Below are 17,040 nucleotides of genomic sequence, written 5' to 3' on the forward strand. Positions count from 1 at the left end.
CGGGCGGGGGATCAAGGAGAGCTTTTTGTCCTGATTGTAAAAGATACCCTCTCCTCCTCTAATCCCCTTGGCCTCTTTCCTAATAGATTTTGGAGAGGCTGGGGAAAAGGCTGTCATTGCATCTTACTCAACCTCACACCCCACCGCCTTGGCTGTTGATGCCTGCAAGATCACTCTGGCACCATCCAGTGGCCTCCGATTTACTATTTTAAACCAAATACCTTTTCCAAAAACAAAACCTTGTCCATTTGGACCAGTCATTTTTCTCAAGGGACAGAGGCTGTTACACACAACAGAGATCTGGTGTCTGGAAAAGCTGAGCATCTTTACAAGAGCCTGGAATAAAAAGAAAAATCCCATCACTTCAGAGCGAGGCCAGCCAGCCCAGCTGGAGAAGGCAGCAGGCTGTAGGGGGTTGCCGAAGGCTCGCTCACCGAGCTTGCCGGACCCTGGGCCAAGCCATTGTATAAGCTCCCCAGTACTGGAACAAAAGAAAGAAAAAAAATCAGAACAAGTTTTCAGCTTTGCTCAGGGGCCCAGAACATGTTCACAACTCCAGGAATCTCTGCTCTTCTCTGCAAATGGAAAATATGATCCATGAGAACAAATTGACCACTAGAATATGTGCCTAGTCACCCAGCCCTGTGACTTGGGAGTTAGGTGGCTCTGTGCCTCACACCACCTTGTGACCACTTTCCTGAGACCCCTCTGTCTTTCTGAGTAGATGGCTCATTCTAATGGTTGAAAGACAGGTCAGCGGCCTCAAAATCAGGTATAAAATGTGCATTTATTGACATTTGTTCTGGGCCACACTAGGCTTCTAGCAAGAACAAAAGCAAATATAAAAGGAAAAAGGCTAATATAAGTAGCAACCCAGTCCGGTTGTGGATACCAGGAGGTGTTTTTTCCAAACTTGGTCAAGTACCCTATATTCAGCAGTGTAACACTGAATGTGCACTAGAGCTCCAGACTGAGCAAAGAAAATGTTATTTACATTTCAAGTAGAAATATTAGAGTTTATTCCTTTATTTTACCACCTTTTATTTGTATGAACTGTGATGGAGGCTTTGCTTACAACCTATGGAGCAAGGTCAAGAAATACGCTTTATATTGGTTATTTGATCTTCAACATCAGATTATTATTGTAGAGGTGGACAAAACCATGCAAAAAAAGAAAAGGAAGGACATTTCCTTGGACGGCACTAAATGAAGAACACTCCAAGCCAGAGTTTGCCCATGGCCAATTTCTTGTGTTTCTTGTAAAGAGGACAAAGGGGCTTTATTTTGACATTTTGTGAGCTACGTGCCAATCAGTATCACGGGACAAAGACAGTAAGTTAAGGCATGAAGAAACAAACAAGCAAGTTACACCAGAACAGATGGGCTTAAATTAACCAAGTGACAGTTTGGGCGTCAGTCTCACAATGGCTGTCACGGGAGGTGGGGGAAGGAGAGAAGTACCGTAAGCCTTAGTTGCTCAGAGGCTGCTGAGCAACCCCAGGAAACCTCAGAGAGGCCACCCCCCTGCGCTGGCGCTGGCTACCACTGCTTGCCCGCTGCCTCCTGGAGGGCGCTCTTCCCCTGACAGTGCTTGCCGGGGAGGGCCGGGCCGAGGTGCTTTGGAGGTACTGGAAGGCACTCTGACGGCCCACCTGCCTCTCTACGCAGTTAAAGGTGAGGGCCACTCCCACATTGCTCTTCATGACTCTGGAGGAGCCATCCGAGCTGCCATCAAAGCATCGGCCCAGTGCAATCTCCTTGGCTGTGCGAGGGTCCTGGTCAGTTACAGTGTAGATGCCATAGTTATGGCCCAGGGGGTCCAGGGGTGCCAGCATGGTGTACTCACTGGTGTCGTTATTGACAGCTAGTGGTAGGTGGTTGACCAGGTACTCGTGCAGCATGGAGTTTACGCTGGCTCGATGGCAGCTGCCCTGGGGAATGACCTTTACCAGTGTACGGTCCACACGGTCCTGGTCATACAGCATCCCACTGCACTTGAACTCCAAACAGGCAGATGAGACATTGGGCTGATCCCTGTCCCGTGTGCTCTTCACATCCCGGATTCCATACAGTTTCCCCACTGTCTGCCGGTGGGTGCCCCCCATGTTGCGGGATCGCACATTCACCTCCAGTGGCCCCACGATCTTCACCTTGATGTAGCATGCCCTGAACTCCATTGGCTTGGGCCACCATGCCAGGTAGTCTTCAGTCCAGCTCATGGGGTCATCCTCGTTGAAAGGGACCGTGTTGTAGTCATACCGATCCCCCTCGATCTGGTAGAACCGGAAGTGGGCTGCACTGGGTGGTGCCTCCTCACAGGCCTGGAGGTTCTCAAAGGCATAGATGGGCCCATTGCTCTCTTCAGCTGAGTTGGGCCTTGGCTTGGCCATGCTGATCTGGAAAGCCGTCTTCTTGACCCGTGGGTCCTCATGGTCTGTCCGACGGTACTTGAGCTTGTTGAGGTAGGGCTGAGGGACGCCAATTGCATTTGGGTTGAATTTAGGAGAAGACTCCACGGCTTCCAGTTCTTCCCCAGCCAGGCTGGCCAGAACGTAGGCGGAGTAAGCATCCGGGGACTGGTCATCACAGAAGGCAGGCAGACAGGCCCCATTGGGGCCGGTGAGGACACTGTCAAAGCGGCCCCAGGCCCTGGGGTTGGAGGAAAAGCCAGCCCTGGGCTCCAGGTTGATCACAGAGACCACGACCCCCTGGATCTGCTCACTGGGCAAGAACCTCTCGCTCCGATAGGCCCTCACCTTGATGAAGCACCTCCTGCTTTCAGGGACATCTAGGTTAAAGAGCCTCCTCTCTCGGATCTCCATGTTGCCCACCAGGAAAGTCCTGTCCTCTCTTCTCTTCCGCCTTTGGCTCTCAAATCGGAAGTCGCCTTCCTCCTCCCACAGCCCTGTGTCTGGGTTGAGTGACCAGAGTTTCATCATGGGCACGTGCTCTGGCATCTTGACCTGGGTCGAGTCGAGGTGGACCTTCACCTTGCCAACATTGAGGGACTCTGAGGCAGCCTCATCTGTGAAATCCACAGAGAACATGCCATATGTCCGAAGGGGGAAGGTGTCTCCCTCATCATTGATGAAATTCAGGTCACTCTGGGCCGCAGTGGCTGTGGAAATATTCCGGGGATCGAGGAAGGTCACACTGGCCTTTACTTTTCCTGTGTAGGGCTCCCCATTCTGCCTGTAGAAACTCTTGGACGGGATCTCCAGCTCCCCCATGGGGTCTTCACCATCCATATCCCCCAAGGGGATAATGTTGGTCTCCATGGCCTCCAAGATGATGGGTTCTTTCCGCCGAAGCATCTTGATCTCATGGAACACTGCACTTCCCTTCTTGTTAAAGGGCAGCACTTTGGTGGTGTTGACAAACTTCTGCAGCCTGTCCACAAATGTAAGCACCAGCCTCTCCGTGTCCTGGGGCACGTGGAGGGTGAACGTGCCTTTGTAGCCAGTCATGCTCACACGATTGTTCCCCAGATACACGTGGCCAAAGCGCATGGGTTCCCCATTGTCAGCGGCGCTGACACGGCCCCGCACGATACTCCGGGTATCTGTACACCGCTGGCAGCTGCACTCCGTGGCCACCTTCGTGGGCAGCGTGTAGCCACTGCACTGGATCTCCCTCTCCTCTGTTTTGGAGATCCCACAGCAGTTTTCCACGGCATCCCGGCACCTGATGCCATTATCCTGCTGCCCTGCACAGGTCTTGACAGGGCACCGGCCCACATCATAGTAGAAGGAGTTGGTGGCATTCTGGAAGCAGTCATGCGGCAGCCGGATAAGGTAGCTCTCAGGCGTTGGGTTGCAAGGAGCCTCATCAGGGGCTATGGAGGGAAATAGTGTGTGTATTAAAATGCAAGTTCCTGTCCTACACAAAGGCACCTCGACCTCACCTTACCACCTGGCTTTAGGGTTTTCAAAGTACTTGCGTATTCCTGATCCCAATTATCACAGAACTCTTCCGAGAGAGAGAACAGCCATTACTAATCCCATTTTATACATGGGGAAACAGAGTTGGTTGCTAAGACCACGAGTAATGGTCCTCATTGGAGAGGTCTTAAAAATTCATGAGGGTATTTTGAATTACCACAAAAATTGGGAATGCTACTGGCTTATCATAGGTGGGGGGCATTGCAGCTCTGTTTCCTGCAGTGCCTGGCACTGTTCCATATAAGAAACTTTTCTGCATCCTGCTTGACTTCACATATTCTACAGACATTCATGTGGGTGGAAAACCTGTTTAAGATGATAAGAGCCTGGTGGTTTTTATATGACTTTACCATACATTGAATTTTTCAAGAATGCAACTACTGTATAAATAGAGCTGAGATTGTATTTTGTTTAGTTTGTAAAAATTCCAAGAATACTTCTTGTCTCAGAAAAATCACATACCTACAATTGCCCAAGGAATGTGAAATGATACCTCTGTATCCATTGGTATTTGTGGCTGTCATATTCATGGTGACTGGATTCAAGTGCAAGTGTCTGACCTCTTGGCTGGCATTCTTATGTCATCATGCCAAAGCATTCACACATCGAAATACATACTATTTTGTATTAAAAAATTTTTTTTGTATTTCTCTTTTGCATTATTGGGGCCATGTGCTTATATACTTGGAAATTATATGTGGTTATTATCTAGACATTTAACTTCAAAATAGTAAAAATATTTTTAATTTAAAATATTAAAAATTTAAAGTTTTAAGGATGACAATGAGAAGCAGAGAACATTGGTACCATGAGCTGGGAACCACTGCTGACGGGGTCTACATCTCCTCTGCCAAGATCCCAGTGCCCTGTGTCCTATCTGTCCTGAGGTGGGTTGCTCAACTTTCTTGGAGTCTGCGAAACATTACAGAATCCTTCCAACAAAGTTTCTCTCCCTCTGCCTTTTGTCTGGTTTCGTTTAGGCCAATTACTAAGATAGCCTGCTTCTCCCTCTCTTTCCAAGTACAGGTTCCTAATTGGTTTTGGACTCTACGCTCTCCTCTAGCTCACTTCTAGAAGCCAGCTATAATCAAGTCACCCTGTCCTGTAAAACCCCCTCAGTTTCCACTTCCGTATCTTTGCTCACACTGGCCCCTCAATCTGGAATGCTCCACCCCCCACTCCTACCCGCTCCATACACACAGTCCCTGGCCACACTTTTTTTTTTTTTTTTTTTTGTCTTTTTTTTGCTATTTCTTGGGCCACTCCCATGGCATACAGAGGTTCCCAGGCTAGGGGTCGAATGGGAGCTATAGCCGCCAGTCTACGCCAGAGCCACAGCAACGCTGGATCCCAGCCGCGTCTGCAACCTATACCACAGCTCACAGCAAAGCCGGATCGTTAACCCACTGAGCAAGGGCAGGGATCGAACCCTCAACCTCATGGTTCCTAGTTGGATTCGTTAACCACTGCGCCATGACAGGAACTCCCCTGGCCACACTTTAAGACCAAGGGCTCACAATGTTGGCTGCAAATGAGAATCACCCAGGGGAGTTTTAACCTGTGCATGCCCAGGCTACATCCCAAACCAATGAAATCAGACTCACTAGAGGTATGACTCAAGGATCAATATATTTTTTTCTTTTTAGGGCCGCACATGCAGCACATGAAAGTTCCCAGGCTAGGGGTCAAATCAGAACTGCAGTTGGAGCCCACACCACAGCCACAGCAACGCCTGATTCGAGCTGCATCCATTACCTACACTGCAGCTTGCAGCAACACTGGATCCTCCAACCCATTAAGTAAGGCCAGGGATCGAACCTGCATCCTCAGGGACACCATGTGGGGTTCTTAACCCACTGACCCACAGTGAGAACTCCCAGGCATCAATATTTTTAAAATCGCAACAAGTGAGCCCAATGGGCAGCCAAATGCTTAAACAGAAGCACTTTTTTTTTTTTTTTTTTTTTTTTGGCTTTTTAGGGCTGCACCCTTGGCATATGGAAGTTCCCAGATTAGGGGTTGAATCAGAGCCATAGCTGCCGGCCTATACCACAGCCACGGGAACTCGAGATCCGATCCGCGTCGGCAACCTACCCCACAGCTCATGGCAACACCAGATCCTTAACTCACTGAGTGAGGCCAGGGATTGAACCTGTGACCTCATGGATACTAGTCATATTTGTTTCTGCTGAGCCATGACGGGAACTCCTAAAAGCACTATTAAAGCCTCAAGCAAACAACCATGGTTACTCCCACCTGGAAGGTCTCTGTCCCTTATCTATGGAATCTGCAACCCCCCCCATCTCCTGTTTTAATTGCATTTTTCTATCATTATTGATTTGTTTCTTATTTCTTTACCCCTCCAGGAGTGGAAGCTCTGTGAGGGTAGATTTTAGGTCTGTGCCATCTTTGTGTCCCAGAAAGCACAGCACTGTTCACAGCCCAGAAAAGCCCAAGTTTTTACTGCCCAATCATGCCCACTGGGGTGCTCCCCAGTGCTATGGCAGGGCTTCCCAGGGGCCCTGACAGACTTACCTATGACAGTGAGCCGGGCCACAAGGGACTTCACAGCCCCGGCGTCACTCTGGGCTTTACAGAAGTACTCCCCAGCCTGGTCCTGCTGCAGGTTCCTCAGCACCAGCTTGCTCTCGTGCTTGTAGAGGGAGGGTTCCAACAGTGTGTTGTTGTGGTACCTGTAAGGGTTGGACAGGGATAGCCTGAGGGGGGTGTGGGAGGGCTGGTATCCTTGGGGACAGTGCCAGGAGCAAGGCAGATGGTGGATGGGTCCCTGCAGATGCTAACACCATCACTGACTCAGCTCATCCAAGAGCACTGACTAGCCTGGGAGTCAGAGGACTTGATTCTGAGTCTCAGCCCCACCACTACCTGGCGACAGACCCTTGGACAAATCATCTCACCTCTGAGCTTCAGCTCCCTGTTCTATGAAATGGGAGTGGTGATACCCAGATGACTCCATACAAAAATGTGTGTGAAGGGTAAAGGACAGCAACTGAGGACTCTGAACTTGTGGCCTTTGTCTGGGAACTTAGGGCTGGGGAATCTGGTTCTACGTCCCAAGGATAAAAAAGGACCCCAAGGAGTTCCCGTCATGGCTCAGCAGAAATGAATCTGACTAGCATCCATGAGGACGCAGGTTCGATCCCTGGCCTTGCCATGAGCTGTGGTGTAGGTCACAGATGTGGCTTGGATCCTATGTTGCTATGGCTGTAGTGCAGGCTGGTGGCTACAGCTCCAATTTGACTCCTAGTCTGGGACCCTCCATATGCCACGAGTGTGCCCTAAAAAGACAAAAAAGAAAAAAAAGGACCCCAAGACCAGAGTTGCACTGTGGGGACCCCAGCAGTAGACAACAATAGGGCTTGCTGGTGGTCTGGGTGGCCTCAACCCTGCTGAGTGCCTGTTTCCTGGCTCTGCACCAGGCTTTAACTGTAACTTCATTCTATTGGTTACTGTTATGATCAATAAGTCCAGACCCAATGCAAGAAAGCTCTGGTCTTCAAGAGGAGAATCGGCCAGGTAGCTGGCAGAATACTCACCAGAAATACTTCTCTGGTTTGGGTTTCCCTGTGGCCTTACAGCACAGGGACACGCTCTGCCCAGCTCTCCGTGCTTTTGTCTCGGGGTTCATCACAATGTATGGAATCTCTGAGACACAAGATGAGAAAGGGCTTTTGGGGCTTTCCCTTGCGACAGGTTCTCCAGACCTTGCTCCCTTCAAGTATCTCGATATGTGTTAAAATTGTACGATTTCACACACATACACACCCAGCCCTTCTCTAATGTTCCTAATAAGGTTGAGTCTATACCCCTCCATCCACTCAAACTGGGCCCTGCTCCCATGGCCTCTGAAGCAGCATCTGGAAGAGGCACTGGAGACCCAAGGGGACCTTGTACCAGCCAAGATTCCTAAGCACTGCCATAGACACAGTAGCAGCAGAGCTGGCTATTTTGAAGAATGCAATATTCCTGCTCTTCTGACTCCAGCAGAATTTTCTGGCCATTCTATACTGTTTCTGAATTCCTTCAGCCTCTCTCTCTATGAAATCCAAACCTTACACTGTATTGTAATTAACTATTTTAGATAATGTAAGAACTCATACATTGGAGGGAGCAAGCCATACCAATATCTGGGGGAAGAACACTTCAAGCAGAGCATATAGCAAGTGCAAAGGCCCTGAGGCAGGACTGTGCCTGTGCATTGGAGGAACAAATAGGAGTCCATTGTGGCTGGAGTAAAGTGACTCAGTGTGGGTGGAGGGGAATGATAATGGGAGAGGAGAAAAGAGACAGAATGGGTTGGACTTGTGGGTTTTTGAGTTTTACTCTGGGCAAGCTGGGAAGCTAGCTCTTAGTACAAATAGTCCTTTTATTTAAAAGCCCAGCCTTCCTCCCCAGCCCTAGCCCAGAGAACTTAAGTACCTGCCCTCACAAACTCCGCCTTGATGGTGGCTGTCTTCAGTCTAGTCTTAGGCATTGTGAGCTTGATGGGGACAAACTTGCTCTTTGTGATCTTCAGGATGCTTTTGCCATCAGGGCACAAGCCAGGGACTCGGAACCTCCCGCTGCGGTCTGTCTGGGTCAGTAGCTTAGGTGTCTTGGTCAGCAAGTAGACAGTAGCCCCTGAGGCTGGGGCACCCCCAGGGAGGGAGACAGCCCCATGCAGCACGAAGTCCTGGCACATGCAGGCGTCGCAGTCAGCATTCACCTGGCCCATGGGGCAGGTCAGGTCACAGGCTTTGGAAGAAGGGGCCACATCAGGAGGGATTATATGGATTCTGGCCCTCCTTTAGCCACGCCCCAGCCAGTGGACTCACATATCCTTCCCTCTCCTCCTTAGGCTTTGTTACCCTCCCTCATCAGCCTATACGACTAATTCCTATTCATCCTTTAAGACTCAGAACACTTCCTCTAGGAAGCCCTCCTTGATTCTCCCAAGGTATGATCATTGACTATGCTCTGTGCACCTATATTATCCTCCACGTCCCTGATCAGTGCACATAATAGATGCTTAGTTAACACTTGATGCATGAATGAATCTGTCTCAGTCTGACCCTGTAACATATTCTAAGCTGCTCCAACCTCAGCCCTCTGCCCTGCCCAGTACCACGGGGAGTACCTGAACAGGCCTGCTCCATGCAGAGCCGACCCTCTTCAGTGGCCTCATTGCACAACGACACTGTCTCCGCCAAGCAGGTGCGTGTTCGGGTCTGGACCCCAGTGTGACCACAAGCAGCAGAACACTTGCTCCAGGGAGACCATGGGCTCCAGAGGCTGCGCTCCATATCTCGGCGCAGGGATCCTGCAAAGCAGAGTTGGCAGAGAGTCTGATTTCCCTCCCCAGAGGACTGTCAGGAAATCTGACCCTGAGGCTGCTTTTCTTCAGGGAACAAGGCCTCCATTTACATCATAGATGTCATTGATATTTATATTTCCTGCAATGATTTTTCCAACAGTTGGAGGTCAAGAGTCTTGAGGAAGTGAGGTCTCTAATTTCTACTAAGACGTCGAATGGGCTGGGGTGGCTCTGAGAGGAACTTGCTGGCCAAGCACTGGGACTTAGATGTGCTGCCCTAGGATGTGTGGGGACAGCACCGTTTCCTCCACCAGTGTGGAAATAGCCCTGTGCTCCTGCAGAAAGGCACCCTGGGAAGTCAGGGCCAGGGGCATCAATGACATCAAGCCCCCTTCTACCCACTCTCCTCACCTCTGGTCTGAGGCCTATGTCCAAGAACAAGGGCCTTGGTACCTTACCCAGGAGACCTTGCCCAGCCCGAGCTGCCATTCCAGACAACCACCACTGCCGCCTGGGTCTGCAGGGTTGGGCTGTGTGCACTGGGGGAATTGCGGAAGGGGAACATGTGCACCTGAGAAGCAGCCAGAACTGCAGCTGACTGAATTATCCGGTGTGGGAGAGAGGACAGAAAGAGCACAGACACTTGGACTCTGCAAACACAGGCATGGGTTTAAATCCCAGCCTTCGGAGTTCCCGTTGTGGCGCAGTGGTTAATGAATCCGACTAGAAACCATGAGGTTGCAGGTTCGGTCCCTGCCCTTGCTCAGTGGGTTAACAATCCGGCGTTGCCGTGAGCTGTGGTGTAGGTCGCAGATGCGGCTCGGATCCCGAGTTGCTGTGGCTCTGGTGTAGGCTGGTGGCTACGGCTCTGATTAGACCCCTAGCCTGGGAAATCTCCATATGCCACAGGAGCAGCCCAAGAAATAGCACAAAAAAAAAAACCCAAAAACAAAAAACAAATCCCAGCCTTCCACTTAGCAGCTGTATCATCTCGAGAAGTTACCTAACCTCTCTGAACGTGGAATAAGCTGTTCAAAATGGAGAGTCCTGGAGTTACCATCATGGCACAGTGGTTAATGAATCCGACCAGGAACCATGAGGTTGCAGGTTCAATCCCTGGCCTTGCTCAGTGGGTTAAGGATTCAGCGTTGCCGTGAGCTGTGGTGTAGGTCGCAGACGCCGCTCAGATCCCACATTGCTGTGGTCATGGTGTAGGCCAGTGGCTACAGCTCTGATTAGACCCCTAGCCTGGGAACCTCCATATGCCACAGGAGCGGCTCAAGAAAAGGCAAAAAGACAAAAAAAAAAAAAAAAATGGAGAGTCCTCACAGGCCAGTTATAAAGTTTGAGTGATTCAGATAACTAACAGTGTCCAGCACAGAAGAACTAAAATAGAAACTAACACCTAGAGAACGGCCACCTGCATTAAGCCCTAAAGGTTCTTTATCTCATTTAATCCTCATAAAAGCCCCTATGAAGATTTACTAATATTACCCTGCTCTACATGTGAGAAACCAGAGGCTCAGAGAGCTTCAGAAAAGTTGCCTAAGGCACATGGCAGAGATGGCAGGCCCGGGATTCAGACCAAGCAGCCCAGCCCCAGCGCACGGGGTCACATGCACTCAGTAAGGTGGATAGAAAGGAAATCACCCACCAGCACACAACACTGTCGGGAAGATTATGGTTCTCATGACACTGAGGGTAGTTATGGAGTCAAGCACGCATGTGTGTGTGATATCCAGAGTTCTGTGGCCAGAGGCAGACCCTGGCCTCTCCCTGAGCAGAGGCTGGGGGGAGGCAGGGAGTGGGGCTGCTCAGGCTCACCTGGAGGGCAGAGGAAGCGCACGGTGTAATTGGAGCAGTTCTGGCCAGGCCGCTGCTCCCTGTTGAGGCACCAGAAGCCCTCAAGGGGGCTGCCATGGACCACTTGGCCATTGCTGCCTGCAGGTATCCAGCTGGTGGTCCGAGCCTGCAGCCGCAGGGGCCGAGCACACACCCGGTCCCCGTAGTAGAAGCGAATGGCATCCAGCCGCTCATAGTCACCCTGCCCACCTGGATGGTCGATGTTGAACCATGTTGTCCACTCCCCAGGACCTGAGAGATAGAGCCAGGTAGGAGAGAAGCCAGGCCCTGGTGCCCCTGGTGAGCTCAACCCCTCGCAGCCATACCCTCCTAACCCCTCACACACCCCTCAGTGGTCTCAGGCCCTACAGCACCTCTGTGGTCTCTTACCCTTCTGCAAACCCACTGCCAAAGGCTCTGTTAAAGCTCTCGGCAGCCTAGCTGCACCATGTCACATCTTCCTGCCTTCTGTCTCTACCTCCAGCTTCAACACTCTGGTCAGGGTGAGCTTTATCCACGTGGCTTGGTTCCCATCACTCTCGGCTTTACTTCTCTTAGCGGGGCACTCAGGTGCTGGTGTGCTGGCCCCAAGTATCGCTCCATTCTTATCTTCCCCTTCTCTCCCTGCCTGTGCTCTGGCCCCAGCGAGCCCTACAGCATTCCTGGAATATGTCGGGCAGCCTCATGATTCTGAGCTCTCCTATGTACTCGGTCCCTCTGCCTGGACAGAGATGTAGGTCCAGTGCTTTTTAAAGTGAGTTTCTATGGAACCCTGACAGTGTTCCTGGCTGCAGAGAATCTCTGAGCAAGCTCAGTCAAGGCCACCCCTCCCCCGGCCCCTCCCTGCTCCAGCCACAACTCACTGTCCAGGGGGTCAGCAGGCGTGGCAAAGATGCTGAAGGTCCTCTTCCCAGGCTGAACTCTTCTCACAGACTGGGTGAGCATCATCTGCCTCCCTGAGGACCAGGAGGAGACTGTTAGTTGCAAGGGCCCAGCAGGGTCTTGTTACCAGCCTCTCAAGATGTAGGGAAGCAGTGTGATATAGGGGATAGAGCATAAGCACTGGGCAAGGTTCAAATCCTTACTCTGCCACTTACTGGCTATATGACTTCACAAAAGCTTTATTCCTCTAAATCTGTTTTCCCATAAAATAGAGTTGCATCAGCAACTGCCACATCACAGGGTCCTGGTGCATATTCAGGGTGATGGTGAAGGTAAAGGGACATGGCATGCAGTGCCTGCTCAACAAATGGTGTTTCTCTTTTTGCTCTTGTCCTAGAAATGGACCATCGGATACTGTCAAGCAGCTAGTGAGCTGGGGCTCCTACTTTAGGTTCTGAGCCTGTCCTTCTCGGCAGAATGAAAACTAACTTTCCTCATCTGGAAATAGAGATGTTAGTTGCCACCGCCTGAGTGGTGGTCCAGTTGGCATGAGAATTCCATGAGGTTACCACACAATATCTGTGAAGTATACAGAGCTTGAGACTGTGAGGACCAGACACTCTGCCACTTCCTGACAGTGTGACCTTGGGCCAGAAGCTTAAGGCGTCTGACCCCTCATCATAAAGTGAGCATAATAAATAGTTCCTATCCCAGAGGTTTATAGGGATTAAATAAGCTCATTTGTAAAATCTACTTAAGACAATGCCTAGCACACAATGCTTGCTAAGTGTTAGTAACTCCTTTTAACTCAATTCCTGGACAAGAGATGTCCATTTTCCTTCTTCTGGCAAAGTCTGGCTTTGGGAATCCACTCTCCCCTAAAGAATTCATATGGTCTAATTGGAGGAGTCAACCTCAATTTTCTGACCCCAGGCTGGCAGAATCTGTCTGAGGAAGGGTACAGGGCACTCAGGCTACAGGCGATAAGCCTCCAGCTCCGTCCCAGCTGAGGCTTGGTTGGGGGCTCCAAAGTGGGAAGGATAAAAGACAACATAGGGCTGCAAAGCTTTGGAAGGCAATTAACTCTCAAGTGAGAAAGTCAAATCAGAATTCTCTATGCTGCTTAATTGGGGTGATAGGAGCTCTTTTAATCAAACTCTTCTGATTTCCCCTCAGATGGTTGAATGTTTATCATCCTCACCAGCAGCAGCTGTCAGGGTAGAGAAAGCAAGCCAGGGAGTTCCAATCGTGGCGCAGTGGTTAACGAATCTGACTAGGAACCATGAGGTTGCAGGTTCGATCCCTGGCCTTGCTCAGTGGGTTAAAGATCTGGCGGAGCTGTGGTGTAGGTCGCAGACGCAGCTCAGATCCCGCGTTGCTGTGGCTTAGGTTGGCGGCTACAGCTCTGATACAACCCCTAGCCTGGGAACCTCCATATGCTGCAGGTGCAGCCCTAGAAAAGGTAAAAAGATGACAAAAAAAAAAAAAAAAAGAAAGAAAGAAAGAAAAAGCAAGGCAGGAAGTGGGCACATACAGGGTTTGGCAAAATGCTGACAGCCTGCAGTGCTTGCAGCTTTACAACAGGATCTCTCTCTTTTTCTATTTTTTTTTTTTTTTTATCTGAGTAGGTGGCTAGAAATCAGGAAAGGAAGGAAAGATGGGAGAGAGTATGCTTAGATGCTTCAAGGAGCTCACCAGCCAAATTCTCTCCACCTGTTCCCTCGAGAACTCAGTGTCACCAGAGAATGGGGTCAGAGAACCAAAAGGGGTTCTGTGAAGTTTGGATATTGGGTCTAAATGAATTTTCATCAAACTAAAACCAGAAAATCCCCAATCTGCCTGTGGGAACTCAGTAACCCCTTGTGATTCCCTTCTGCTTTGGCTATCAGGAAGCTCAGAGCTAAATTTAGCACTCAGGGCAGTGGTAACCCTCTCATCTTTTTTTCTCCTTTCAAGTGATAGCTTATCCTTCTCCTCATTTAAAAGATTCTGTTCTGTGAGTTTGTTTTGTTTTGGGATGGGGATGTAGTGGCTTGATGTGGGATCTCAGTTCCCAGACCAGGGACTGAACCGGAGCTGCAGCAGTAAAAGCACCAAGTCATAACCACTAGACCACCAGGGAACTCCCTGTGAGTTATAATATTCAAAACTATCTCAAATCCCTTAGGGAAAAAAGAGAAGGGTATAAATTATGAATAAATAGATAAACCAGCCTCAGGTCTTAGTGCCACCTCTGTGGCTTAAGGCAGACACAGAGTTGGGTCTCAGAACAGATGTGACTTCACTATTGCAAATGGGAGATGAGAGAGACAGAGATACTTAGCCTGTACCCAACACAGATGTGACCTCCAGGACCAGGAAGAAGAACACCCAGGCCTTGGTCCCCACCATCTTTCCCTCAGGTCCCGTGGAGAACATGGCAGGAGATGAATGAGGGTTCCTTCACAAAGATGGATTATCCCTGGAACTTGGTCCCCTGAGACTTTTCTCAGATCAATGACCTGTAAAGATACAAAGTTTGTCAGGTTCCATGTTTCTGAGTCACTTCTTAGGGATTAAGCAGAACTATTTTTTAACATATCAAGGGTGAAGGGTAGACAGAATGAAGTCTTGTGACTCCTTGCCCAAGTTGCAAATCTGGGCTGCTTGGGAGATGCAGAGTCAGAATCTGAGGAAGTTTCACTAGTTCTTTGCATCTACTGGCTGAGGTGGGTGAGGAACCTCTCCATCCCCTTCAAATCCACCCAAATATTTGCACTCAAAGCCAGGTCCCAGGGAGTTCCCATTGTGGCTCAACAGAAACAAACCCACGAGGAGGCAGGTTTGATCCCTGGCCTTGCTTGCTCAGTGGGTTAAGGATCTAGCCTTGTTGTGAGCTGTGGTGTAGGTCACAGATGCAGCTCGGATATGGTGTTGCTGTGGCTGTGGAATAGGCCAGTGACTACAGCTCAGATTCGAACCCTAGCCTGGGAACTTCCATATGCTGCAGGTGCGGCCCTAAAAAGAAAAAAAAAAAAAAAAAAAGTCAGGTCTGAGATGCAGTACAAGGAGGGTAGGGGTGGGGAGGTTTCTTGCCAGAGAGAAGGGGCCTGGGCTCACCCTCAGCAGCCTCTGGGTGACTCATTAATCACTTCCAAGACCCGGGCTTGGGGGGATGTTTTGCCTACCCTTTAGAGAGGCTCATGCTCTTACACAACACAGCTACTTATGAAGGCTGTGCAGCCCCTGCCCTGACCATAGAGGCCCCTCACAAGGCAGGCAAGCTGGAAGGTGCAGATGCTTCGACACACCACATCCATGAATACATTCCCAGATGTGCACAGGCTGCAGCTGGAACACATCACTGGCCTATATTTGTTTAGGGCCTGACTAGGCATTACACAGCCAGCAGCCTGCTGAGGAAGAGTAGAGGGGACCTACTGGGAGAGGGCAGGGCCCCCCAGTAACCACCAAGTGTGGGTTAGGGGCTGCAGGAGCAGGGAGAGGAGAGCAGGCCTGGCAATAGGGCAAGGACCCATGGGGAGTGGCCCAGGCTCCTGCTCAATCTTTCTCCCCAGGGCTCTGACTGAGCCAGAATCTGATCAGTTCCTGGAGATTCAAAAGTGGTTCCCTTCAACCTCCAAAGCCCAGGGTGTGGTGGGGAAAGACAGATTCTTCCTTTCTGGAAAAAAAAGGATTCAAAAGCACTTGGCTGTCCCAGAAGAAGAACAAACTGATCCCACACGGCAGACCATCTAGCTCTAAGCCCACTAACTCCACCACCACCTGGTTTTCAGCCCAGGTGTTCCCCGCAATCTCCAGTTCTTGCGTTGTCTTACTCCAAGCTCCCGGGCTCTGAGCAGAGAGCTAAGCACTCAGCGGACCTGCACAGCACTCAGTCTGGGACCACTCCGAGACTGTCTGGAAGGCGAAGGTGGCCTGAGGCACCTTGTGGAAAATCCATTTCCCATCTGGCAGCCCACGGAAGTTTCCTCAGCATAAGTTCTGCTGGTGAGGCTCCCCACCCCATGGGCTTCAGGACTCTGGGACAAAGGAGCGTGGCGGCCCGCAGGAAAAAAGCAGAACGCCTGGAGGTACGGAGACCATGCCTGGGACCATCTGAGAGCCCCTGGCCTCAGGTGGGGGAGGGAGAAGACTCTGGGTCAATGTGGGAACAGAGAGAACTCTGAAATGGAAAGGGGAGCCCTCTCTGAGGGAGATGAGGGGTGGTCACAGGAAGGCAGAAGAGCTGAGCCGGGCAGCGGGATGCAGGGTTGAGCTGAGGAGAATAGGAGAGGGGCTCACCGTGTCCTGAGCAGGCCTCCTCAGCTGGGGGTCCAAGTCTTCCTCTCTGCAGCAGGTCCAGCCGCTGGGCCTTATATAGCACAGCTGGTGGCTCAGCCTGTGGCAGTGCGCCACGGGAAGCGGCAGCGAAACCAGATCTGAGCCTGAGGAAGCTCAGCCTCCCCCTCCCCTCACATCCCCTGCAGCTTCCAGAGGCCAGGATTTCACATCCAGATCCTCAGGGGGAGATGCCGCAGGGCCTGGGGATGGGCCAGGTGGGCAGGCGCCTGGGGCTCCAGAGGCCAGCGCAGGGGGACGGGTGGGGAGACAGGGTGGGCACTGAGCGGCCTTGGAAAGGGGCCAAGGGGAATTCTACATCTGGGTAGCATTTCATGGCTCAGGGGGTGGTATGCTCTTGCCTAAGCTTTGCTTGCTGATCCCCCACATTCCCCTGGCCCTGGCCTGCCCATGCGGAGAAACAACTTTGCTGGCCTTAGCACATACTCCAAACTCTCTTAGGCACACAGGTCACTGGCCTCTCAGCCTGGGGGTGCCTAGACTGAGCTGGGCAACGTCACAGCCTCTTTGGAGTCTGAGGGAGCACTTAGGGAACCTCAGAAGGGAGAAGGGACAGAGGATTGGGGGTCAGGAGGTCACAGGACGAGAATAGTTCGTCCCTACTCTTTCCTTCTTCCATGTGGGTGCCTGCCTGTACCTGCTGGACCCCAGAGGAGCCCCTGCATCTGGATGCTCTGCGATCCCACCAAAGGTTCATATGCCTGTCTGTGTGTGTGTGTG

The 17,040-nt window shown here is 51.0% G+C and overlaps 1 protein-coding gene across 1 annotated transcript; it reads right to left on the reverse strand.

The window, feature by feature from the left end:
- Positions 1-768: 768 nt before the first annotated feature.
- Positions 769-16,341, reverse strand: CILP (cartilage intermediate layer protein). The gene is given in 9 exon segments (NM_001348903.1): positions 769-3,835; positions 6,477-6,634; positions 7,499-7,607; positions 8,382-8,696; positions 9,079-9,261; positions 11,080-11,349; positions 11,961-12,053; positions 14,310-14,480; positions 16,264-16,341. Coding segments are annotated over 8 exon segments (3,582 nt in total). The 5' UTR covers positions 14,398-14,480; positions 16,264-16,341; the 3' UTR covers positions 769-1,469.
- Positions 16,342-17,040: the final 699 nt, after the last annotated feature.

This window comes from Sus scrofa, chromosome 1 (assembly GCF_054392235.1).
Source record: "Sus scrofa isolate SSC_HxYL_T2T_F1_AM1 chromosome 1, Sscrofa_HxYL_maternal_Yorkshire_Landrace_v2.0, whole genome shotgun sequence".
Classification (NCBI taxonomy): Eukaryota; Metazoa; Chordata; class Mammalia; order Artiodactyla; family Suidae; genus Sus; species Sus scrofa.